Genomic DNA, 24,974 nt, shown 5'->3' with positions numbered 1-24,974 from the left:
CGGAGGCGCCGGGGGCCCGGGACGCGCAAGGCCCCGCCGTGAGCGCGGCCCCAGGCGCGGGGAGGGCCTCGGGGGTAGCCCCCCAGGGCCGGACCCCAGTCCGGCGGGCGACGGCGCACGCCCGGACCGCTCCGGGAGGGCGGGCGGGGCAGGGCGGGGCCGGGTCGGCGCCCGCGCACGCGCGCGAGAGGCGGGAGGAGAGGCGGCGCCCGCTGAGGCGGCGTCGCGCCGCCGGACCGTCCCGACGCGCGCCGCCCTGACGTCACACGGCCCCTCGCCCCGCCCGCCGCCCCGCGCACGCGCACGCGCCCCTGGGACCGGCTGCGGCGCTCTCCGGGCCGTGCTCCGCGCCGGGCTTTGGCGCCGACCCGCGTGCGTCGCGCACGGCGTCGCGCTCGGCGGGCGGGCTTGCGGGGCGGCGCTTCCGGCGAGGCGGCGGCTGGACGCGCAGCGGCCCAAGATGGACGCCGCGGGGCTGCTCGCCGCCCCGGCCCCGGCTCCCGCCGCGCGCGGACCCCAGCTCGGCGGCGACCCCGGTCGGACCCGCAGAGCCCCGGGCCCCGCGCGCCGCCGCCTGCTGCTGCTGCGGGGCCCCGAGGACGGCGCGCAGGGGCCGCGGCGCGGGGAGGCCCGGCCGGCGGGCCCCGGCGCCGACGACGACTCCTTCGTGGTGCTGCTGGACGTGGCGCGCGGCGAGGCCGAGGCCCCGGGGCGGCGGGGCAGCGAGCCGGAGCCGGAGCCCGGCGCCGCCGCGAGCCTGGCCGGCCGCCCCCACCCGGCGCCCTGCGCCGCGGCCCCGGCCCCCCGGCCTGACGCGCCCCTTGCGGGCCCCGTGGCCGCCGGCGGCCGGGACCTGCTGGCGCGCCTGGAGCGCGGCGTCCTCGCGCTGGCTGCGCCGAGCCGGGGCCCGCCGTCCGGCCGGGAGGCCGCCGGCCCGGCCGAGGCCCGCCGCGCGCCCGCCGGCCCCGGCTACCGCTGCCCCGAGCCGCAGTGCGCGCTCGCCTTCGCCAGGAAGCAGCAGCTGCAGGTGCACCTGCTGACGCACGGCGGCGGCCGGGCCCGGCGGCCCTTCAGGTGCCCGCTGGACGGCTGCGGCTGGGCCTTCACCACGGCCTACAAGCTCAAGCGGCACCTGCAGTCGCACGACAAGCTGCGGCCGTTCGGCTGCCCGGTGGGCGGCTGCGGCAAGAAGTTCACCACCGTGTACAACCTCAAGGCGCACATGAAGGGCCACGAGCAGGAGAGCGTGTTCAAGTGCGAGGTGTGCGCCGAGCGCTTCCCCACGCACGCCCGGCTCAGCTCGCACCAGCGCTGCCACTTCGAGCCCGAGCGGCCCTACAAGTGCGACTTCCCCGGTGAGCGGGCGGGCGCGCGGGCGCGGCGGCTCTCCGCCTCCCGCCCCGGCCTGGCCTCCGGGCCTGCGGGGCGAGGCAGCTCGGGGACCCTCGGCGCCCTGCCCCGGGTGCGTGCGGGGAGCCCGGTCCCCGGCGTCTTGGCAGAGACGGGGGTTGGAGCCCGGCCTCGTCTCTGGGAAAAGCTGTGCCCGGCGTGTCGGCGCGCCGTCCTGCGCGGTCCCTCGGTCCCGGCTGCGGGGACGCGGGGACGCTCGGCCCGGGCGAGACCTTGAGGCGCCGAGGGCGTCTTCGCGGGGGTACGGTGCCCCCGCTTTTATGCCGTTAGAACCTTCCTCTCCTTCGGATCTCGCGGTTGTGTGGAGCCCTGCGCGTCGTCTTCATCTTCGGATGGAGAGACTGGGCGGGTGGACGCAGCGGGACGAGGGGTCTCTCCCGGCCGTGAGCGCCCCTGAAGCGGGATAGGCGACTCTAGCTGCTCTGGGGGGGTGTCCCTCTGCAGAGGGGAGGTTCCCGCCCGGGAAGGAGGGCCTGGGGAGCGGGGGCCGCGCCGCAGCGCCGAGGCAGGGAGCGGTGCGGGAGGGGCTCCGAGCTCGCGTGTGCGCCCGGCGGCCGGCTGTGCGTGCCGGGGGCGGGGCGCGCGCTGCGCCTCGTGTGGGGTGTGAAGCGTCCTGAAGGGCGGGGGGGACGCCGCGCGCCGGGGCCTGTCCCGCGCACCTCCGTCTGCGGAGAGCGGGGCCCTGGCCGCCGGTGCAGCGTCTCTGTCGGCTCTGCGCGTGGGGCCTGGCGGCGGCTCGTGGTGACCAGCTCAGAGGGCGGCCTTCTGAGCGTCGCTCCGGGAGGGGCGGGCATCCCGCCTGCTTCCGGGCTCGGGTCCCCCCGGGGGTTTAGAGGCGAGCGGTCGGTGGGGTGTGTGTCTGAGGTGGGGGGAGCAGGAGGGGACCAGGGAAGCCCCGTGAAGCGCTCCAGGCCGGAAGGTCCCGAGGGTGGCCCGGGGGGAGGCGGAGGCGCCTGCGCGTGGGCAGGGCTGCGGGGCTGGGTCCGGAGGGGGACCGTGGGTCGGGGGGGCGCGTCCTGCCGCGGCTGCTCCGGTCCGGCCGGCCCAGTGGGGGGGACACCGCAGCCCGCACTCAGGCCCGGCCGGGGCCTCTGGGGAGAGACAGGTTCATGCCCGAGGGGACGGTGGGGCGCTCAGGACGGTCGGCGTCCCCCCGCGAAGAGTGGCCGCGGAAGGGGGGCTGCCCGGGCCGGCGCCCTGCACGGTCCCCTGCACGGCGCTGGGCCCGCTGGGCGGCGCCGGCGGGGCTCCGGGAGGCGTGCTGTCGCCCCGCGTTTCCTGCCCTGTTTGAAGCTGAGCCTTTCTGTCCGAGGGGAGCCAGTGCTGTGCAGTCCGGTGGCTCGGCTGAGGGTGAAGGTGCGGGTGGTGGGAAAAGGCCGCGCGAGCGAAGGGGACCCCGCGTAGAGCAGGGAACCCCGAGGCAGCGGGCCTGAGGGAGAGACGCTCAGCGCCCGAGGCCGGGCTGCCGGCCGCCGAGGAGGTCGGGGAGGAGGCGTGCGCGGAGGGGGCTGCGGCCTCGCGCCCGCGCCTGCGCCTGGGAGCGTCCCAGCGGTCACTGCCGTGGTGCGCCGCCCTTCCACCCTCAGCCCGACCGGGCAGAATCTCGTTCCTGAGCGCCTGGTTGCTCTCGTCGGCTTTACGGTCTCACCGTCCACGGGCTGGGCGGGGGAGTCGCCGCCGTGGCCTCCGCGTCTGTGCCGCAGAACGGCAGCCGGTGGCGGTGCTGGCGGGCTTTCCCTAAGCGAGTGCTTGTTTCCGGGTCCCATCGGGACAGGTGGCCTGTCCCACGGGCTGCCCCGGGCCACCCCTGCCTGCGCTGCTGCGCCGCAGACGCCAAGTGCCGGAGCTGCTCCTGCGGCGTCGGGCAGCGTCCTGGGGCGGTGGCTGGTGCCGCGTGTCCCGTGCTGTGTGTCGGGCCAGTGAGCAGGCGTGTGTGTCCTCCGTGCAGGCTGCGAGAAGACGTTCATCACGGTGAGCGCGCTGTTCTCCCACAACCGGGCCCACTTCAGGGAACAGGAACTCTTCTCGTGCTCCTTCCCTGGGTGCAGCAAGCAGTACGACAAAGCCTGTCGCCTGAAGATCCACCTGAGGAGCCACACAGGTAACGCGCTGGGACACCTGGGCCCCGCGTGCCCTCCACGCAGCTCCCGTTTGTGATCGCGCGGTGTGCTTTCTTTCTTTTCTGAGGCGAGAGACCTTTTATCTGTGACTCTGACAGCTGTGGCTGGACCTTCACCAGCATGTCTAAACTCCTGAGGCACAAAAGGTAACCTTTACGTTTTGGTTGAATTATCCGTTTTGAAAACGAGTGAGTTGTCTGTTAGTAGCAGAAGCCTAGAGATAGAATAACCCGTGGAGTTCTTTAAGTTATACAAAACCAACGTGGATAACTTGGGAAATTCAGCAAACGTGTGAGAAGAAAACCACACAGAATCTGATCACCCGAAGTCAGTTTTTTCTGTGTGTGGTTGTTTTTACGTTTAATGGGTATACTTCACGTGCAGTTTGATAATTAAAAAAATTGAAGTCACAGGCTGAACCTTCCTCGCGTCAGTAGAAACTTCCCACGGTGGTGACAACGCCTTGGAGGACTGGGCCCGTGTACACCTGACACCCGGCTCCTGGCCGGTGTCCCTCATTTGGCCTCTCAGCAGCTCTGACACTGAAGCGCTCGTTCTCCTGTTTTGCACTGGGGCCCAGAGAGGTCGGGTGGCGTGTCTGTACTGGCACAGCTGGGCCCAGGGGGTTCCCTAGAGCAGGCCCGCGTGTGTGAGGGGAGGGCCCCAGCGGCGGGACAGCCTGTGCGGCCTGCCGAGCGGGGCAGTGGCTTCAGCGGGCCCCGGGCAGGCGGCCGCTCCTGGGTGGGAGCCGCCCACGGCTCCGCGTCTGAGTGTGCCGTCGCCTCCGCCGGGAAGCTGACCTGCCCACGAGGGCTAGAGACAAAGTCAAGGTCTTTATGAAATATGGCTTTTCTCCCCGTAACGTAGAGAGCATGTAGTCGGGCATGCTCTGCAGAGCTTCAGCCGCGTCGTCACCCGTGCGGCTGGGGCCTCCGGCTGTGGCTGCTCACCGCCCGCTGCTCTCTGTCCCGCAGGAAGCACGACGATGACCGCCGCTTCCCCTGCCCCGTCGAGGGCTGCGGGAAGTCCTTCACCAGGGCCGAGCACCTCAAGGGCCACAGTGTCACCCACCTGGGCACCAAGCCCTTCGCGTGTCCTGTGGAGGGTAGGTGTGAGCCGGCCGCGCGGCTGCTGCGCGGGTTCCGGGGTGGGAGCGGCGGGGGTGGCGGCGGCGGCTGGATCGGCGTCTCAGTTGAGATGGGGACACAGGGCGGCGGGGCTGGGGTGGGGCTGGGTGCGGGGGGCAGGAGGTGGGTTTGGACTTGCCGGGTTTCAGGTACCTGCGGGCTCTCCCGGCAGATGCTCAGAAGGCCGGGGAGGTGTTGCTGGGGTGGTGAGGGGTGGGCTGGGGGTGGGGCAGCGCGCACAGCCGTGGCCGGGGCCGTGGGCGCAGGTCTCGGGGAACAGCGTGTGCTGCAGAGAGGAGGTACGGTGTGGGGGGGGGGGGCTGGGGTCAGACCCCTGCGTGCAGCTCCCAGCTCTGCCGCCGCAGCAGCTCTTGTGACCTGGGCGAGCAGCTCGGCTCTGCCTCCCCGCCTCATCCGTAAGGTGGGGGTGACGCTCGGCTGCTTGTGGGGGCCCGGCGGGTGAGTGAGTTTAATGAAGGGCCGAGAGAACGTCAGCACACGTCATTCCCTGTTAGGTAAAAGAAGAAGGGCTGGGACTGAGCCCAGGGGATGGCCGTAGATGCAGGCAGGAGCGTAGAGGGAGCCCTGGGAGGGGCTTGAGCAGGACACGCGGGGCAGAGGTGGGCACTGGGCCCACAGGAGATGGTGTTTGGGAAGGGAGGCAAGTGGGCTGGGTGAGGCCTGCGGGGCTCCCCTGGCGGCAGCAGGTCTGAGAGGTGGGCGGAGGCGCGCAGGGAGAGGCTTGTGCCCCCGTCCTAGAGGGGCTTGAGGGAAAGAGCCGGATTGAGGGGCAGAGCCAGTGAGGCAGAAGGGTGGCTTTTGCTTTGGGTAAAGCATCCTCGAGAGCTGTGCGCTGGCTTGCCGTCGGGGGTGATCAGCAGCGCCTGGTCGGGGAGTGGAGGTGCGGGCGGGGCTGGGGGAGGGACCCCAGAACCCTCTTTTGGATTTGCTGAGAGTGGACGGTCCTGGAGTCTGGGTGGCTGTGTTTTCTCTGTTTCAGTAGGTGTTGGATACCTGCCATAATAAAGTAAAAAAGCCACCACTACCCGTCTTTTCCTCAGTAGCAGCAGGAGAAGGAGAGGGCGGGGAGGGGGCACGGCAGCGAGTGTGCCCGGGGGGGCTTCTCGGGCCTCTGTCTGCCGCGGTCCCCCGGGAGCGGAGGGTGGGAGCTGAGCAGACTCCCGGCGAGTTGGGTGTGGAGGGAAGGGTGTCACGGATGCGTTGCTTCTGCGCTTCCCCTGGGTGGTGGTTACGTGGCAGAAATGTGTGGGGCTGTTTATGAATGTCTTTGATGCGTAAAGAAGTGACACACGTCTCGATAGATTGTGTTGCAAGTAGGAGGAGAGGTAGGGTGACACACGTGAGAAATGATCACACTCCTGATCATCAAAGGAAACGTGAATGAAACTGAGGCCTGTCTGGTTCCCTGTTGGTTGGCAAGTGTCTTTACGAATGGAACCCCGAGCCGGCGGGAGCGTGCGGACGTCCGTGTTGAGGTCGCCCCCGCGCTCGGGAAGGCAGTGCGAGAGGAGGTGTGCGCGGGCCCCGCCGGCGCCTCGGCCTCTGCAAGTCTGTGTGCGGGTCCCAGCGGGAGAGGGTGTGGAGCACAGGGCCCTCCCTGGGGGTGAGATCCGAGGGGTCTCTTCTCTCTGTTGTGTTTTCCAAGTGCCCTGTGCTGAGCCTGACCTGGAAACAGGTTTTAAGTATTGTTTGAAAATGAAATCAGTTAAAACGCCTCTCGGAAGCGGCAGAGCCGTCACTCCTGTGGCCGTATCCTATCCTGTAGCCTCTTTTCCTAAGATAGCCCTTCTCCAGGCCCTGGGCTCCAGCGGCCCCCTCGCCATCCCGAGGCATGCCGTCACATACTGCCGCTGTGGCGTCTCTTCCGGGCACCATGAGGACCGTTCAGTCCCCACACGCTGGTGGGACCCGGTCCCGCAGCTCCAGGGCGCAGCTCTGCCCGGGGCCCCACGCCCTGGCTCGGCGGCCCTGCAGCCACACACCTTCTCGGCTGTGGTGACCCCGCCACTCCGCACCTCACGCGTGGCCTGTCTCCTGAGACCCTCCCTCCTCTCGGGGTGCGCTGTCCTCTGCTCCCGGGACGCCGGGCGGCCCGACCCTTGGCCTCCGTCCACCATTGTCAGCGTAGCTGGTTACTTACGTGTCCCTGCCAGGTCACGCGCTTGTGGCCGCCAGGAACCCTTCTTCCCACCCGTGACCCCACTGTGCCGAGCTCCAGCGGTGGGACGGCGGGGCGTGGAGAAGGTTGGCTGTATTTCTGGGTTTGCCTGGTGGTTTCGTCTGCCCCAGTGCGTGTCTGTGCTCTGCGGACTCGGGCAGGGCCAGCTCCAGGTTCCCCTCCTGCCCCCGATTCCCAGCTACCTGCTCAGCCCCTCTGGGCAGCAGCTTCTCAGAGGCGAAATGAGAGGAAGTGATGGGTCTGTGGGAATGGCCTCCAACCCCAGATGTCACGGGGTCACAGGTTTTCTTCCAGTAGCAGCTTAATAGAGGTGGTCAGTGTGACTTTAGCGGTTGAAGGATGGAGTTGTCCACGCAGCCCTGGGTTGGGGGGCACGAAGCAGGCCCGGAGTTAGCTTGTCCAGGTTGCACGTCGTATCCGCGGCTGATGCCGGGCTTCAGGGCTCCTCGTGACGCTGCCTGAGGGGCGCTCGTTGGTGGCAGAGTGGGGGCGTGCCCCGTCTGGTGCTGGTGGGACGGGGACCCTCAGGCTGACATGTGTCCCCCTCTCTGCCCAGGGTGCTGTGCCAGGTTCTCGGCGCGAAGCAGCCTCTACATTCACTCCAAGAAGCACCTGCAGGATGTGGCCGCTCCAAAGAGCAGGTGCCCAGTGTCCAGCTGCGACCGGCTGTTCGCCTCCAAGCACAGCATGAAGGCCCACGTGGTCAGGCAGCACCACCGGCACCCAGGTGGGCCCCGCTCACGGCCCCGAGGGTGCCACTGCGCCTGTGTCAGGCACGCGGCCTGTGGCTCCCTCCTCGGCGCCCAGGCCGGGGACTGCAGCGGCCACGCCGCACCGCCTCTCTGCTGCCACATCCTGCCTCTGACCCCCTCACCCGCCCTTGTCTCTGAGGTGCTCCCGCGTGTCTCTGGGCTCCTGAGTCTCTCTGTGCCCTTGCCCTGTATTCTGAGCTTGCCCTTCCGCTGCATCTGTCTGCTTCAGCTCCCCCTGTCCATCCCGCTGCCCAGGAGAGGCCTCGGAGACAGAACAGAGCTGTTTCTGGACGTGACAGCGGCAGAGCATGAACCGCGATGAGCCTGGGGGCGACTCTGGGCTCACAGACCAGGAGGCCTGGGACTTAGAATCCTGCCCCTCCAGGCCGCCTGCACAGGCCCCCGGGCAGGGCGCGGAGGGGCCGAGGGGCCGTGGGGCTGCCTCTCCCCTGGCGCCGCCCGCCTCCCTGCTCCCTGGGGCCGAGGCGGGCCTGCTGCTCCTGGCAGGGCCTGGAGAGGGATGTCCTAGCTGTAGTCACCCGAGCAGCTGCTGCCAGGCCCTGCTCAGTGCCACCCACGTGGCAAGCCGCCCCAGCCTTGGGCACAGCCATGTCCCAGCTCTGTGGTCCTGGGAGAGGCATTGCCATGCGAAGCACGTGTTGGGTAGGTGACCAGGGGGCGTCCAGGGCCCCATATTTATGATGTGACGTGGTCTCACGTGGGTAGGTGATCGGGGTCGGGGGAGTCCCAGGCCCCGCAGTTATGATGGGACATGGTCTCGTGTCGGGTAGGTGGCCGGGGGATGTCCCGGGCCCCGCATTTACTATGTGACGTGGTCACGTGTCAGGTGATTGCGGGGCGTCCCGTGCTCCTCACTGTAATGTAACGTGACCCCCTGCCTGGTTGCTGCCGAGTGGAGGGGTGGTTGTCCCAGGCCCTGCGTTTATGATGAGACGTGGGCATGTGTCACATAGGTGACCCGGGTGCATCCCAGGTCCTGCATATTTTTTTTTTTTAGCAAAGTGATTCATTTATACACATATATCCATTCTTTTCCTTATTATTGTCTATGTTACACATGTTAGTGTAGGTGTGGCAATCCCAGTCTCCCCATTCATTCCCCCCCAGCCCCCCGCATTCCCACCTCGGTGTCCATACGTTTGTTCTCTCTGTGTCTCTGTTTCTGCCTTGCAAACGGATTCTCCTGCACCATTTTTCTACATTCCAAATATATGAGTTAACACAGGATACTTGTTTTTCTCTTTCTGACTCACTTTACTCTGTATGACAGTCTCTACATCCGTCTCTCTACAAATGTCCCAATTTCATTCCTTTGCATGGCTGAGTAATATTCCGTATTACATACGTACCACATCTTCTTTATCCATTCACCTGTCGATGGACATTTAGGTTGCTTCCATGATCTGGCTGTTGTAAATAGTGCTGCAATGAACATTGGGGTGCATGTGTCTTCTATTTATTTAATTATTTGCTCGCTGCGTTGAGTCTTTGTTGCTACACCTGGGCTTTCTCTAGTTGCAGTAAGCAGGGGCTACTCTTCATTGTGGTGCACGGGCCTTCATTGCAGTGGCTTCTCTTACTGTAGAGCACAGGCTCTAGGCCCATGGGCTTCAGTAGTTGTGGCTCGTGGGCTCCATAGTTGTGGCACACAGATTCTGGAGTATGGGCTCAGTGGTTGTGGCACACGGGCTTAGTTGCTCCTCAGTGTGTGGGGTCTCCCCGGACCAGGGATCAAACCCGTGTCCCCTGCATTGGTAGGCGAATTCTTAACCACTGCGCCACCAGGAAAGCCCCACATTTTTTTGAATTAACGGTTTTCTCAGGGTACATGCCCAGTAGTGGGATTGCTGGGTTATGCGGTAATTCTATTTTTAATTTTTTAAGGAACCGCCATACTGTTCTCCATAGTGGCTGTATCAATTTACATTCCCACCAGCAGTGTAAGAGTTTTCCCTTTTCTCCACACCCTCTCCAGCATTTACTGTTTGTAGGTTTTCTGATGATGCCCCTTCTAACTGGTGTGAGGTGATACCTCATTGTAGTTTTGATTTGCATTTCTCTAATAATTCGTGATGTTGAGCAGCTTTTCCTGCGCCTCTTGGCCCTCTGTATGTCTTCTTTGGAGAAATGCCTATTTAGGTCTTCTGCCCATTTTTTGATTGGGTTGTTTGTTTTTTTGATATTGAGCTGGATGAACTGTTTATATATTTGGGAGATTAATCCTTTGTTGATTTGTTTGCAAATATTTTCTCCCATTCTGAGGGTTGTCTTTTCATCTTGTTTATAGTTTCCTTTGCTGTGCAAAAGCTTCTAAGTTTCATGAGGTCCCACTTGTTTACTTTTGTTTTTACTTCTGTTACTCTAGAATGTGGGTCGAAAAAGATCTTGCTGTGATTTATGTCTACGAGTGTTTTTCCTATGTTTTCCTTTAAGAGTTTTATAGTGTCCAGTCTTACATGTAGGTCTTTAATCCATTTTGACTTTATTTTTATGTATGGTGTTAGGGAATGTTCTACTTTCATCCTTTTACATGTAGCTGTCCATTTTCCCAGCACTGCTTACTGAAGAGGCTGCCTTTTCTCCATTGTATGTTCTTGCCTCCTTTGCATAAATTAGGTGACCATAGTTTATCTCTGGGCTTTCTATCCTGTTCCATTGATCTGTATATCTGTCTTTGCACCAGTACCATATTGTCTTGATTACTGTAGCTTTGTAGTGTAGTCTGAAGTCAGGGAGTCTGGTTTCTCCAGTTTTGTTTTTTTTTTTTTTTTTTTTTGGTCAAGGTTGCTTTGGCTATTCGGGGTCTTTTCTGTCTCCATACAAATTTTAAGATTTTTTGTTCCAGTTCTGTAAAAAATGCCATTGGTAATTTAATAGAGATTGCATTGAATCTGTAGATTGTTTTGGGTAGTATAGTCATTTTCACAATACTGTTTCTTCCAACCCAAGAACATGGTGTATCACTCCATCTGTTTGTGTCGTTTGATTTCTTTCATTAGTTTCTTATGGTTTTCTGAGTACAGGTCTTTTACCTCCTTGGTTAGGTTTATTCCTAGCTATTTTATTCTTTTTGTTGCAGTGGTGAATGGGATAGTTTCCTTAATTTCTCTTTCTGATCTTTCACTGTTCGTGTATAGAAAATGCAAGAGATTTCTGTGCATTAATTTCATATCCTGCAACTTTACCAGATTCATTGATGACCTCTAGTAGTTTTCTGCTGGTATCTTTAGAATTTTCTGTGTATCATTGTATCTGCAATCAGTGACAGTTTTACTTTTTTCCCAATTTGGATTCCTTTTATTTCCTTTTCTTCTCTGACTGCCGTGGCAAGGACTTCCAAAGCTATGTTGAATAGTAGTGGCGAGGGTGGACATCCTTGTCTTGTTCCTGATCTTAGAGGGAATGCTTTCAGTTTTTCACATTGAGAATGATGTTTGCTGTGGGTGTGTCGTATGTGGCCTTTATTATGTTGAGGTAGGTTCCCTCTGTGTCCATTTTCTGGAGAGTTTTTATCATAGATGGGTGTTGAATTTTGTAAGAAGCTTTTTCTCCGTCTATTGAGATGATCATGTGGTTTTTATCTTTCAGTTTGTTAATATGGTGTATCACATTGATTGATTTGCGTCTATTGAAGAATCCTTGCATTCCAGGGATAAACCCCACTTGATCATGGTGTATGGTCCTTTTTTTATTTTTAAATAAATACATACATAAATTTATGTATGTATGTATGTGTGTATTTATTTATTTATTTATGTGTTGGTTCTTCGTTGCTGCGCACGGGCTTTATTGCGGCGAGCAGGGCTACTCTTCGTTCTGGTGCATGGGCTTCTCATAGCAGCGGCTTCTCTTGCGGAGCACAGGCTCTAGGCACATGAGCTTCAGTAGTTGCAGCACGCAGACCCAGTAATTGTGGCTCACGGACTCTACAGTGCAGGCTCAGTAGTTGTGGTGCACAGGCCTAGTTGCTCCTCGGCATGTGGGGTCTTCCCAGACCAGAGCTCGAACCCGTGTCTCTTGCATTGGCAGGCGCATTCTTAACCACTGCGTCACGAGGGAAGTCCATGTATGATCCTTTCTATGAATTTTTGGATTCTGTTTGCTAATATTCTGTTGAGGATTTTTGCATCTATGTTCATCAGTGATATTGGTCTGTGATTTTCTTTTTTTGTAGTATCTATGTCTGGTTTTGGTATCAGGGTGATGGTGGCCTCTTAGAATGAGTTTGGAAGTGTTCCTTCCTCTGCAGTTGTTTGGAAGAGTTTGAGAAGGATGAGTGTTAGCTTTTCTCTAAATGTTGGATAGAATTCACCTGTGAGACCATTTGGTCCTGGACTTTTGTTTGTTGGAAGATTTTTAATTACAGTTTCAATTTCAGTGCTTGTGATTAGTTTGTTCATATTTTCTACTTCCTGGTTCAGTCTTGGAAAGTTGTACCTCTCTAAGAATTTGTCTGTTTCTTCCAGGTTGTCCATTTTATTGGCATATAGTTGCTTGTAGTAGTCTCTTACAATCCTCTGTATTTCTGAGGTGCCTGTTGTAACTTCTCGTTTCATTTTTAATTTTATTGATTTGAGTCCTCTCACTTTCTTGATGAGTCTGGCTAACGGCTCATCAGTCTTGTTTATCTTCTCAAAGACTAAGTTTTATTGATTTTTGCTCTTGTTTTCTTTGTTTCTATTTCATTTATTTCTGCTCTGATCTTTATGATTTCTTTCCTTCTACTAACTTTGGGTTTTGTTTGTTCTTCTTCCTCTGATTTCTTCAGGTGTAAGGTTAGATTGTTTATTTGGGATTTTTCTTGTTTCTTGAGGTAGGATTGTATTGGTATAAACTTCCCTCTTAGAACTGCTTTTGCTGCATCCCATAGGTTTTGGATCTTTGTGTTTTCATTGTCATTTGTCTCTAGGTTTTTTGTTTGTTTGTTTGTTTTTTAAAGATTTATTTATTTTTATTTATTTTTGGGTGTATTGGGTCTTTGTTGCTCTGCATGGACTTTCTCTAGTTATGGTGAGTGGGGGCTACTCTGTTGTGGTACACGGGCTTCTCATTGCAGTGGCTTCTCTTGTTGCAGAGCATGGGCTCTAGGCGTGCGGGCTCAGTAGTTGCAGCACACGGGCTCTAGAGCATAGACTTAGCAGTTGTGGCACACGGGCTTAGTTGCTCCACTGCATGTGGAATCTTCCCAGAGCAGGGATTGAACCCGTGTCCCCTGCGTTGGCAGGTGGATTCATAACCACTGCGCCACCCAGGAAAGTCCCTCTGCGTATGTTTGATTTCCTCTTTGATTTCTCCAGCGATCTCTTGGTTATTTTGTAGTGTATTGTTTAGCCTCCATGTGTTGGTGTTTTTAATTTTTTTTTCCTGTAATTTATTTCTAATCTGATAGCATTGTGGTCAGAAAAGTTGCTTGATATGATTTCAGTTTTCTAAAGTTTATTGAGGCTTGATTTGTGACCCAAGATGTGATCAATCCTGGAAAATGTTCCGTGTGCACTTGAGAAGAAAATGTAATCTTCTGTTTCTGAGTGGAATGTCCTATAGATCTCTATTGAATCCGTCTGGTTTATTGTGTCATTTAAAGCTCGTGTTTCCTTATTAACTTTCTGTCTGGATGATGTGTCCATTGGTGTACGTGGGGTGTTGAAGTCCCCCACTATTATTGTGTTGCTGTTGATTTCCTCTTTCATAGTTGTTAGCATTTGCCTTATGTATTGGGGTGCTCCTCTATTGGGTGCATATATGTTTATAATTGTTATCTCCTTTTCTTGGATTGATCCCTCGATCTTTATGTAGTGTCCTTCCTCGTCTCTTGTGACAGTCTTTATTTTAAAGTCTGTTTTATCTGATGTGACTATTGCTACTCCAGCTTTCTTTTGATTTCCATTTGCATGGAATATCTTTTTCCATCCCTTCATTTTCAGTCTGTATGTATCCCTAGGTCTGAAGTGGTCTCTTGTAGACAGCATATATGTGGGTCTTGTTTTTGTATCCATTCAGCCAGTCTGTGTCTTTTTGTTGGAGCATATTTAGTCCATTTACATTCAAGGTAATTATCGATATGTATGTTCCTATTTCCATTTTCTTAATTGTTTTTGTTTTTGTAGGTCCTTTTTTTCTCTTGTGTTTCCCACTTAGAGAAGTTCCTTTAGCATTTGTTGTAGGGCTGGTGTGGTGGTGCTGAACTCTCTTAACTGTTGCTTGTCTGTAAAGGTTTTGATTTCTCCGTTGAATCTGAATGAGATCCTTGCTGGGTAGAGTATTCTTGGTTGTAGGTTCTTCCCTTTCATCACTTTAAATGTATCATGCCACTCCCTTCTGGTTTGCAGGATTTCTGCTGAGAAATCAGCTGTTAACTTTATGGGAGTTCCCTTGTGTGTTATTTGTCGTTTTTCCCTGTTGCTTTTAATGATTTTTCTTTGTCGATTTTTCTTTGTCAGTTAACAATTTTCTTTGTTAATTTTTGTCAGTTGGATTAGTATCTGTCTCAACGTGTTTCTCCTTGGGTTTATCCTGCCTGGGACTCTGCACTTCCTGGACTTGGGTGCCTGTTTCCTTTCCCACGTTAGGGACGTTTTCAAGTATAATCTCTCCAGATATTTTCTCGAGTCCTTTCTCTGTCTCTTCTTCTTCTGGGACCCCTATAATGTGAGTGTTGGTGCATTTAACGTTGTCCCGGAGTTCTCTCAGGCTGTCTTCAGTTCTTTTCATTCTTTTCTCTCTATTCTGTTCCTCGGCAGTGATTTCCACCCTTCTGTCTTCCAGGCCACTTATCTGTTCTTCTGCCTCAGTTGATCTGCTGTTGGCTCTTCTAGTGTGTTTTCCATTTCAGTTATGGTGGTGCATATCTCTGTGCTGTTCTTCTTCTGGGTCTTTGATAATCATTTCTTGCATCTTTTCGATCTTTGCATCCAGTCTTTTTCTGAGGGCCTGGATCATCTTCACCGTCATTATCATGAATTCTTTTTCTGGAAGGGTGCCTGTCTCCACTTCATTTAGTTATGTTTCAGGGGTTTTATCTTGTTCCTTCATCTGGTACATAATCCTTTGCATTTTCATTTTGTTTTTCGGTGGCTGTGGTTTTTGTTCTGCAGGCTGCAGGGTTGTGGTTCTTCTTGCTGCTGCTGTCTGCGCTCTGGTGGCTGAGGCTATCTGAGAGGCTTGTGCACCTTCCCGATGGGAGGGACTGGTGGTAGGTAGGGCTGGGTGTTGCTCTGGTGGGCGGAGCTCCGTCAGACTTCACTCTGCTTGTCTGCTGATGGGTGGGGCCGAGTTCCCTCCCTGTTGGTTGTTTGGCCTGAGGTGACCCAGCACTGGAGCTTACAGGCTGTTTGGTGGGGCTAATAGAGGACTCCGGGAGGGCTCACACCAATGAGCACGTCCCAGAACCCCTGCCACTAGTGTCCCTGTCCCTGCAGTGAGCCACAGCTGCCCCCCACCTCCGTGGGCGACCCTCCAGCACCAGCAGGAGGTCTGGTTCAGTCTCCTATGGGGTTACTGCTCCTTCCCCCAGGTCCTGGTGAGCACACGTTTTTGTGTGCCCTCCAAGAGTGGAGTCTCCGTTTCCCCCAGTCCTGTGGAGGTCCTGCAGTCAAATCCTGCTGGCCTTCAAAGTCTGATTCTCTGGGGATTCCTCCTCCTGTTGCCAGACCCCCAGGTTGGGAAGCCTAATGTGGGGCTCAGAACCCTCACTCCAGTGGGTGGGCTTTTGTGGTGTAACTGTTCTCCAGTTTGTGAGTCGCCCACCCAGCGGTTATGGGATTTTATTTTACCGTGATTGCGGCACTCCTGCCGTCTCATTGCGGCTTCTCCTTTGTCTCTGGATGTGGGGTGTCTTTTTTGGTGTGTTCCAGTGTCTTTCTGTCGGTGATTGCTCAGCAGGTAGTTGTGATCTGGTGCTCTTGCAGGAGAGCGTGAGCGAACGTCCTTCTACTCTGCCATCATGAGCCAGTTGTCCAGACCCCACGTTTATGATGTCACGTGGTCTCGTGTCAGATAGGTGATCGGGGCGCATCCCAGGTGGCACATTTATCATGTGACGTGGTCTTGTGTCTGGTAGGTGTCCGGGGTGCATTCCAGGCCCTGCGTTTATGATGTGATGTGGTCTTGTTATGCGGGTAGGTGACAGGTCAGGGCGGGGGGAGGGCATTGGGGAGGTTGTCCCCGTCTCGTCTGGTGACAAATAGGTGCTTGGGAGCATCTGGTTATGGTGATCGGAATCCGCCAGGCCCTGAATTGGCTGTTTGGGGCCCCCTCACAGTGCTCCTGTGTAGGGGTCACATTGGCAAGAAGGTGCTGGAGTGAGGGCGTGACGTGGCCTAATGCTGGACGCTCTGTGTTAAAGTTTGTTGATTTCTGAGTATCTGGCCCTTGCATGTTGGCAGATTTCCAGTAAATGTTTGTGAAATTAGCAGAATGCTAATTAAATAGGAAATTTATGAGCAAATTGGTATCTGTTTGCCTAGATTCTCCTTGGTCTTATCACGGGGAGCTGAGTCATCAAGATTGTTGATGAAACTGCGGAAAGTTTTGAAAGAGAGGTTTCCATGTTTAACTTCCTCAAAGAATCACTGGCATTTCTCCCACACGTTTTCCTTGGTACTCGATGGTTAGCAGAAGAAGGGTAAATCGATCTAGTTTTTCAGCTTTGAAGAAATACGACAAGTGCAGATGATATGCTCTGAATTTGGTCACTGTTTATTTCCTTTCGGCGGGCGGCTCGCGTAGACGTCTCTCGCAGTTTTGCGATAGAAACGTCGTCGGCGGGGGCTGCAGGAAGAGCCGTCCTTCTCCCCTCGGCGGCTGCCTGCACACATCTCGCGCACAGACAGCGCTCCCTGGTCTTGGAGGGCCTGAGGTCACCCGCGCGCTCTTCTCTTTTCAGACCTCTTCCCTCCGCTGGGAGCTCCGAGCACTCTCACGCCCAGCAGCGACCTGGGCAGCCCCGGCCCGCGCGAGTTCAGCAGCGTGGACCTGGCGGTCCTCTTCGACACACCGGGCGACGGCAGTGGTGCCCCCGGGGCCCCCGCCGAGGCCCCGGGCCCTGGGATCCTGACGGTGGATGGGACTCCTGTGAGCGCCTCTCTCGGAGGGGACCTCCCTGCCGGTCAGGCTTCCTTAGGGCCAGCGGACCCGCTGGTCCTGGTGGCCCACGGTGATGTCCTGCCTGGCCTGGACAGCCCCCTCGTCCTTGGGCCGGCAGCCACAGTTCTCCAGCAGGGCAGCCTCCCTGCAGACGAGGGGCCAGCTGTGGGTGCGGGGGCGCTGGGCTGTCTGGTGGCCCTGCCTGTGAAGAGCTGGAGTCGGGACCCCCAGGCTTTGACCTCCGCCAGCTGCCCCCAGGGAAACAGCAGTGCCCCGGAGCTGCTGGTTCCCGTCAAAGCGGAACCGGACTCGCCCCCTGGCCCCGACGCCCTTGGGCGGCAGGAGTGGAGCGGAGAGGTGCCTCGGCCGGTGGAGTCCAGCCCCGCAGAGGAGCACGGTCCTCGGAGAGACGGGCTCGGTGTGGGGACCGGCGGCTTCTACTTGGTATGAAGGGCTCCGTTCAGTCACCAGCACATAGCTCACGTCTCGCACGCTCGTGTGGTGTCCTGGATTGGTCTTCTACGCGCAGACGTTTCCTAGGGGTTTGCAGAAGGATGGAGCCCTCGGCTGCAAGTTTGGAAATCTGAATTCCAACCTTGAGTCTGGAATGGACCCGTTTTTATGACCTTGTGCAAATCACTTAATGTGTCTGAGCCTTAAATTCTCACTTATTTCTAAAATGAGGGCCTTTGGCTATATGATTTCAAAGGTCTTTTCGAGTTCTGTGATTTCGTGATAATGTGTCTTTTCCCAAAAAAAAAGCTGGGGTGTTTCATAACGTTGAAACGTTCTGTGTTTGAGCTTATCACGTAATAACAGGTCCTCAGGCAGACTCGTGACCAAGAGGAATTGCCGCATCAACTGTCTCTAAAGGTTTAATGGAAACTAAAACCATGCAAACCATTTTAATTAGAATTAACAAGAGAAAACAGGCAGGCTTTGTCTTGGAGGGTGATAAGAGCACTTCTCCAGTTGTGAGGCTTGACAGTTAGTATATTTTAACTATATGTCAGTTATACATTTAATATAACTTAAAGTAATTTAATCAGAGATTCTTGGAAGAGAGTCTTTTTTTCTCAGCCTCAGGTGGGAGTGATCAAGTAGGTTTTTCTTTGTGGTGCAGGTTAAATTTGATGGTGATGTTTATATTCAAAAAGTTAAGTTTTATTTTACTACACTTTAAAGAAAAGTTAATCCTTGGAACCGGCACCCGCTGTGAGGGCCGCGGCGGCGGCCAGGGGCTGGTGCCGCGCAAGACTGACCCTGACCCTGTCCGTTCTCTCGCTAGCTGTGTGACGTGGGCCAGCCTGGCATCTGTGAGCCCAGAAGGCACGTGGCGAGGGGGCCGCAGGTACGCCCAGCGCCTCTGTGGGGGTGAGGGTTCCACTGTGTCCTCCCGGGGCGTCTGCAGGGCACGGCACTCCCAGTCCTGCGTGTGTGTGTCAGGTCCCTTGGTAAACGTGCTGGGTTCGGTGACGCCCTCACTGCTCTGCCGGGTGTGACCCGGAGTGGAGCGCCTGCCCCGAGCAGCCTCCGAGGGGCGCACCGCCGAGCGGGCGTGGTGTGACACGTCCTGCAGCCCAGGGAGGGGCGTGGTCACCGGGGACCCCGGTTCTGTGTTTTAGACAGCAGAGTGGTCTGCAGTTGACTTTAAGGTGGTTTCTGTGTCGAATATTTTAATATGTTTTAGACGTTGAAGGAATAAACGTTGCTCTTCTGGATAATAGAATCATGTCTGTGGTTCCAGCTCTGACATCGTGCAGCTCTCGCTGTCACTGGACGTGGCAGTTACTCTCTGAGCCTTTGCTGGGGTCTGTTCAGGAAGCCGACCCCGCGCTCAGGAGGTCCCTGCGCCCCTCCCTCTGCGGCTGGGTCCCGTCACTGATGCGCTTTTCTTTGGTCTCAGGAAGGTGGGGGCTCCGCAAGAACTGATTCGCGAGCCATTCAGCTAGCCAAGGAGCAAAAGCAGAAAGGAGCCGGGAGCCACGCAGGTGAGGCTGTGCGCGGGGCGGGGGGCGGGGGTGTGGCGCTGGGGGTCTCCCTGCAGTGCAGGAACGCTTCTCATTTTAAAACGTCAGCCCCTTTTTTGAATTTTGAAAAAACACTAAGTGGATCAGGCCAGACCTGCTCGTGTGTGACCTCCTCCGTTCATCCTGAAAATGGAGTCACGGGACCCAGTCGTGCTTAAGGGAAACTGAGGTCCTTCCTTTTGTGAAGAGGACGCTGAACGCTTCACGTAGCGTTGTTTTGTAGGTTTCATTTTTAAAAAATATTTATCTAAAGTTTATTTCAGAAGTATCAAAAAGCATGTAGGACTAGTGGTATACTGTGTTATATCTTTCTCTTAATGTGGTAGCATCTTATTTAAAATAATAACACCCTGTTTTCTGGGGCAGTAATAAACACTGCCCGTGGTGAGCGTGGTGCCTGTCCGTGTCCGCTGCGCTGCGGAGGGTCTGCCCTGTGGTTCCTGAAGCCGGGCGGGGGGTGGCAGGATCCACAAGGGCGGAGGTGGTGAGGGGACTGGGGCCTCAGCTCCATGGAGACAGCTGCTCTGGGGCGGCATCTGTAGAGGCGGTTTTGGTTGTTTATTGCTGGTTTTGTAATACTTCAGTCTTGTCTTCTTAAAAACAGGGACACTTGAAGACATGCCAGGCACTGTTATCTCCCCTTTATACGTTAAAACTGCGTGTTTCCTTAACGTCAGGGTCTAGCAAGTGTTCCACTTCTCAGTCGTTGCAGAGGCCATGAAGGTTTTTGCATCTGTGTGTTGGACTCACTGCAGTAAGGCTCGTCTTCACCGCGCGTGGGTGCGTCCCTTGGGTCTCTTTCACGTCTGCACGCATCCCTCCCCGCCGCCCTTGTCTCTCGTGTGTGCACGTGTGTGCGTTGCAGAGCCTGGGCGGTTTGTCCCGTCGGGTTGGCAGGTCTGTATTTTGCCGATGGCGTCGGGGTAACGGGTCCCTCCATCTCCATGTTTGCTACAAACCAGTGCCCCTGGCTGGAGGCTCGGCTCTGACGGGAGTTAGAGTCTGTGGGGCTCTGCCGCAGCCCCGGCGGCCGGCCCAGCCGCCCGTGCCCAGGGTCTGGACCTGTGCCTGCGTCGGGTGCAGAAGGTCGCTGATTTCTTTCCTTTCTCATTTTAAGCTACGATACTTCTGCTCGTACCAGACGGTCAGGAGAAATGTCAGTCTTTCTCTGTCAGTTCTCAGAATAAGGAGCTGGCTGGTTTCTTTGCTTCCTGCAGGGGTCGTCAGGGTATTGTATATGCTCATCGATTTAAATCGCTTACTGACTTTTAAGGAAAACAGGAATCTGGAACCTGTCCAGTATCCAGCCTTCACATGTGAAGGCAGTAGAAAAGTTTCTTCTGGAAGCGTGAAAGCTCACCTTTGCCCCCATGTGTCCTCCTGGAAACCCCTCTTGAGTCCCGTCACAGCTGACAGAGGCCCACAGTCCCTCTTCCAGAACCTTCGGGGCCAGCTCTGTGTTTCCCGGACCGACCCTTTACTTTGGAGGAGCTTTAGACGCGCAGGATGTGCTGTCCCCAGTTTCGGTGCCCTTCACCCAGCCTCCCCTGTGTGGACAGGTCCCGGGATCACGCGTGTCCACAGAGCTGGCGAAGGCCCGGGGCCTCGGGCCCCGGATGGGCTCGGACTTCACGTGCCCGTGACGGTCCCCCCAGGGCCCTCTGCTGCCCGGGGTCCCGGGTCGGCCCCTCGGCCTCCTCCATCTGTGTCTGCTCCTCCACTTCCAGGTGCTCGTGTCAAGATGCTGGCCCGATAGTCCAGGGCGTCCCTCCCTGGTGCTTTCTCTTGATTGGACCGAGGTCATGCATTCTGGGGGGCCTGAAGTGAGGTGCCCTTCTCACCGCATCTTATCGGGGTTGGTCCATGCAGTAAACGTCGGGGTGAGGCTGACGTTGCCCCCTGGGCTAAGGTGGGGTCTGCCGTATCCTCCGTGCTAAATTCCTGGTTTTCCCTTTGTACTGAATAAACGTCTGTTTTGAGGTGGCTGCTGTGGGCTGGTGTGCAGACCTGCTGGATTACTCCACTCTGACCACCAGCACGTTTGAGAGTCTGCGTGACTCTTTAGGTTCACAAATTCTCCAGAAGGGCACAGAACCCACGGTTACGGATCATTGCCGCAAAGGGACGTGGTACAGTCGGCCGCGGGCAGAGGACACTCCCAGGGAAGCTTCCGGCCGGCCTGTCCCTGGCGCCGTGGTCAGTGCTGACGCCCACGTCCCCTGCGGCCCAAGGCCTCTGCCCCGAGCCACCTCGTTAGGCTGTCTGCAGGGGCCTCGGGACGCCTTCCTGGGAGCTGGGACACAGGGAAAGGTCCGCCTGGTCCCGCGCGGCGCAGGGTCTGTCCCACTCACTTGCCCGCGTGTTCCACACGTGCGGGCAGCGTGGCCTGTGCTGCGGGTGCTGTGGCGGTCTGGTGGCAGCTTTCCCTGTGCCTCCTCCTGTGCGTGTGTTAGAGTTTTCTGTATGGAAGAGCCGTCCCTTCTCCCCTCGTCCGTTCAGTCAGTCACATCAGACAGGTGGCTCAGAGACGTGGACGTCACCCTGTGGGTGACGTGACCAGTGCTGGGCTGTGACCGGTGGGTCAGCATTTCTTCTGCTGCACAAGTTGCTCCAGCTTTGGCCACTGGCAGCTCTCGTGGTTGGAGTCTCGTGCCCCCTCGCCAGGCCCCGTCCTGGGTCTTGGGGCCCCCCCCCACTTCCTGGCACCGCCAGGCCCAGCTGGCGTCAGCCCCACCCCAGCCCCGGAGCAGCCGCTCCTCAGGGTGCCCGCTGCCCCAGGGCACGGCTGCCTCCGGGCGCCCAGCAGGCTTGCTGGGAGGGAGACGCCTGCACGTGAACCCACGCCGTGCGCTCTGGACTCAGTGTCCGTCCTCAGGGAGGCCGTGAGGCCCACACGCTCTGTATTCTCAGCACACCTGGTTCTGCGTCGGCTTTTCAGCACAGCACGTTCACTTAAGTGAGTCAGTAAGACTGCACACGGTCTTCATGGGTGTTGCGGTTGTGTGTTGCTGCTACATTATTTTTGGCATCAGACGTGGGGGAAAACCTGGGTGTGAGGGTTTCGGGGTTTTGGCATGTGGTGTAACAGGTCCACGAGCAGAGAAGCTGCGGGCGTGGGATTGCCACTGGAGTCACGCTGTGTACACACAGGGGCTTCGCGGTGTCTGCGAGGGTCAGTGCCGCACGCATGGTGGTTCTTAGGAGATGTGTAGTCTGAGCGATTGCAGAGTGGACGTAAGGTGTAAAGTCGGAGACTGTGCCCGTTGGGTTGCTGTTGAGTATAGAAGACAAGCTGTGCCAGTTTCTTTGTCTTTGGTGTTGAGGTTCCCCCTCAAAATAAACCAAGAATAGTTTCTCAATATAAAAGGTAGGGGCGTCCCTGGCGGCGCAGCGGTCGAGAACCTGCCCGCCAGTGCAGGGCACGCGGGTTCCAGCCCTGCCCCGGGAAGACCCCACGTGCCCCAGAGCAACCAAGCCCGTGTGCCACAGCGACTGAGTCTGCGCTCTAGAGCCCGTGCGCCACAGCGACTGAGCCCGTGTGCTGCAACGAATGAAGCCCACGCGCCTAGAGCCCGTGCTCCGCCACAAGAGAAGTGACGGCAGTGAGGAACCCGCGCATCACAACAGAGCAGCCCCTGCTCATCAAAACTAAAGAAGGCCCGCGCCCAGCAAAAAAAAAAAAAAAGGACCCAACACAGCCAATAAAATAAATAAATAAATTTATTAAAAATATGTATGTATAAAAGGGAAACTTTATCCTTGAAGCTAGTAGCTAGCAAAATACGATTTTAAAAAAATGTACCTAACTTCAGAACTGTGAACGGATGTGTACTCTCTGCTCTTTAAGGGCAGGGAGGGCAGGAAAGCATGGCGCCTCGGAGGAGACGTACCAGCAGGACACGTGCGTCTGTAAATGAGTGCGACTCCGACTGTTGAGACTGAAGCACAGTCCCAGCCACACGTTGTCCAGGACAGGCATTGTGGACAGAGGTGTTTAGAAGGCTCGAATTAAGACAAGATAAAGCAAAATAGAAAACAAGAATTACAAAGCGGAGGTGAATACTAATATTAGAAGCATAGAATTCAAAGGAAAACAATTGGGGTAGAGAAGATTTTTCCTGTTTTTGGTTGCTGTTCACATGTAATCAACAGTGTAACTATGACTTGTGACCATCTGGATGAGTAGTTACATGAAGACTTACAACATCAAACAGCATGAAGTAAAAGCTGATGGAACACTAGGAGGATCGGATGAAAACCTAGCAGTTTTGGAATCTGTTAATTATTTGCAGATCAAGCAGGAAAAATAAAGATGAGGTTCCTGGGGGCAGAGGGTTCCTGCGGGGCCGAGGCTCCTGGGGGCCTGCGCTGAGCGGGGACGGGTGTCGTGCCTGCAGCCCTTGGAAGGTCGGCCGGTGGCGGTTCTTTGGGGGAGGTGGGGGGCACTGAGTGGGATGCCTTCCTCTTGAACAAGGAAGAGGGGCTGTTTCATGACAGGAACAGAACAGACTAAGACGAGTCAGAAATCTTGATTTTGACGCTGAAGTGTGAAAACCTACTCAGAGTGAAAAAAACATTCCGTGTGGGCCAAACAGAACACCTGGCAGTGGGTACAGCTCTGGGCTGCCATTTTCTGCCTCCGTCTGAGCAACTTTACAAAGGAAAAGGGGAAGCCTAAGTGAATTCCTCAGATTCAGTGGAAAATAAATAAAAATTCTCTAAGCGACACGATTATAAATTGGATTCCTTGCAATAAAATGCATAATTTTTCAAGAAGACAAATCACCATTATTCAAGAACCAGTCTCAGCAGTCGGACGCCATGGATGGAGTGAGTGTTTCTGGGGCTGGGCTGCAGGCGGTCGCACAGGTGGGTCTGCTCCTGGTAGGGCGTGGTCAGCACCCTTCGGAGTGGCCGTGGGAGATCTGGGCGTCTCCAGGATGGTGACTTCTGAAAATAGAGCGCTGTTCCCCAGAGAACACACCTGGGGGTCTGTGGGGCGTGTGGCTGTCCCCCGGCGGGTCAGTCAGGCAGCCGAGGCGACCGTGGCAGGCAGGAGGTCCACTCCTCGGGTCTCACAGTGAAGGGTCCCTGAAGAGCTGCTCTCTTCTGCACAGATTCTCTATTGTATAAATTGGTATCTGTTCCTGGTGGAAATAGGAATGCAAGGAAGGTTCTGTAGCCAGAAGCCAGCCCCACCCTGACGGGGACTCACTGCCGCTGTCCCTTTGAGTCAGCGCTGTCCTGGAGCTCCTGGCCCTTGAAGTCAACCGAAAAGGAGGGGTGCACGAGGCCTGCAGGGAGGGATGGACAGTGGCTTAGAGACGAGCGCCCGGGAGGGCCCTGGAAAGTGGGGGGGCTGAGACGGTACCCACGTGCCCAGCCTCGGAGGCAGGAGGTCCCGCATGGCCGCAGCTTGGAGGAGGGAGTGTGGAGAAGGCACCTGTCACAAGGAGGCTGTCTCCCGGGCGGGCAGGACCTGAGAGCAGGGGATCTGAGACGCGCCGGCCAGGCGGGCACGCGGGACTCTGCTGCTGGGGGGCGGGGCGATGAGCGAGGCAGAGGGGGGCGGGGCGGAGCCGGGGCAGCCCCTGAGGGTGCGCAGGCCCGGCGGGGCGGTGCTGGCGAGGCCCGCGTCCGGAGAGGGCGCTCAGCACGGGGCCTTTGTGCGGAGCGGCTGGCCAGGGAGTGCTGTGGGAGCTGTTAGAACCGGGCTCCCGCGAGCACGTGCTTAGAAGAGGGACGCAGTATTTTCTAAAGGAGCACTCCAGCTGCTCCTCTGAAAACGAACCATAGGGACGTGGAAGAGGCAGGGAGAGTGGGGGGCTTCTTGGGGTCCCCCTGCCAAGGTCAGCGTGGCACCGGTGTGGCTGCCCCAGGCAGCACGTGGCGTGCGCAGGGAAGGCTGCGGGCCTGGGCGCTCACGGCGCACATGCACAGACCGTCCACACGGCCGTGGGAGCGGAGTGGGGCGAGCGGTGGGCAGGGTTGTGTGTGCTCTCAGGCCCTGGCCTCGCAGACCCCCCGCCGGCCCTGGGCCTGCCAGCCGTGCGCCCCAGCGGCCTTTGCTGTGGATGGCACCGGCTCGTTCTGGGGGTCTGTCCACCTTTCTTCACCTTGCCCGTCGCAGCAGGACCATCTTGGCCTTTCTTTCCTGGGGGCCGGGCCGGGCCTGGCAGGCGGGAGGTGGGCAGGAGAGGGGACCAGGACCTCGTCCGCCCTGGGTCCCC

The 24,974-nt window shown here is 57.1% G+C and overlaps 1 protein-coding gene across 3 annotated transcripts in view; it reads left to right on the top strand.

Annotated features, from left to right (window-relative positions):
• Nucleotides 1–442: 442 nt before the first annotated feature.
• Nucleotides 443–24,974, top strand: part of ZXDC (ZXD family zinc finger C) — a 32,894-nt gene continuing 8,362 nt past the window's right edge. For 2 of the 3 annotated variants that reach the window (XM_057705979.1, XM_057705980.1), the window contains exons 1-8: nucleotides 443–1,355; nucleotides 3,359–3,511; nucleotides 3,598–3,676; nucleotides 4,505–4,635; nucleotides 7,414–7,584; nucleotides 16,515–17,158; nucleotides 18,003–18,065; nucleotides 18,621–18,705. In XM_057705979.1, coding sequence (XP_057561962.1) covers nucleotides 461–1,355; nucleotides 3,359–3,511; nucleotides 3,598–3,676; nucleotides 4,505–4,635; nucleotides 7,414–7,584; nucleotides 16,515–17,158; nucleotides 18,003–18,065; nucleotides 18,621–18,705 — 2,221 coding nt within the window. In that variant the 5' untranslated portion in view covers nucleotides 443–460. Of the gene's footprint in view, nucleotides 1,356–3,358; nucleotides 3,512–3,597; nucleotides 3,677–4,504; nucleotides 4,636–7,413; nucleotides 7,585–16,514; nucleotides 17,165–18,002; nucleotides 18,066–18,620; nucleotides 18,706–24,974 lie in introns of those variants that run through there. The other variant, XM_057705981.1, reaches the window with a different exon arrangement.

Source organism: Hippopotamus amphibius, chromosome 13, assembly GCF_030028045.1.
Source record: "Hippopotamus amphibius kiboko isolate mHipAmp2 chromosome 13, mHipAmp2.hap2, whole genome shotgun sequence".
Lineage (NCBI taxonomy): Eukaryota > Metazoa > Chordata > Mammalia > Artiodactyla > Hippopotamidae > Hippopotamus > Hippopotamus amphibius.
The sequence above is the reverse complement of the archived record's forward strand: the minus strand, read 5'-3'. Positions and strand labels throughout refer to the sequence as shown.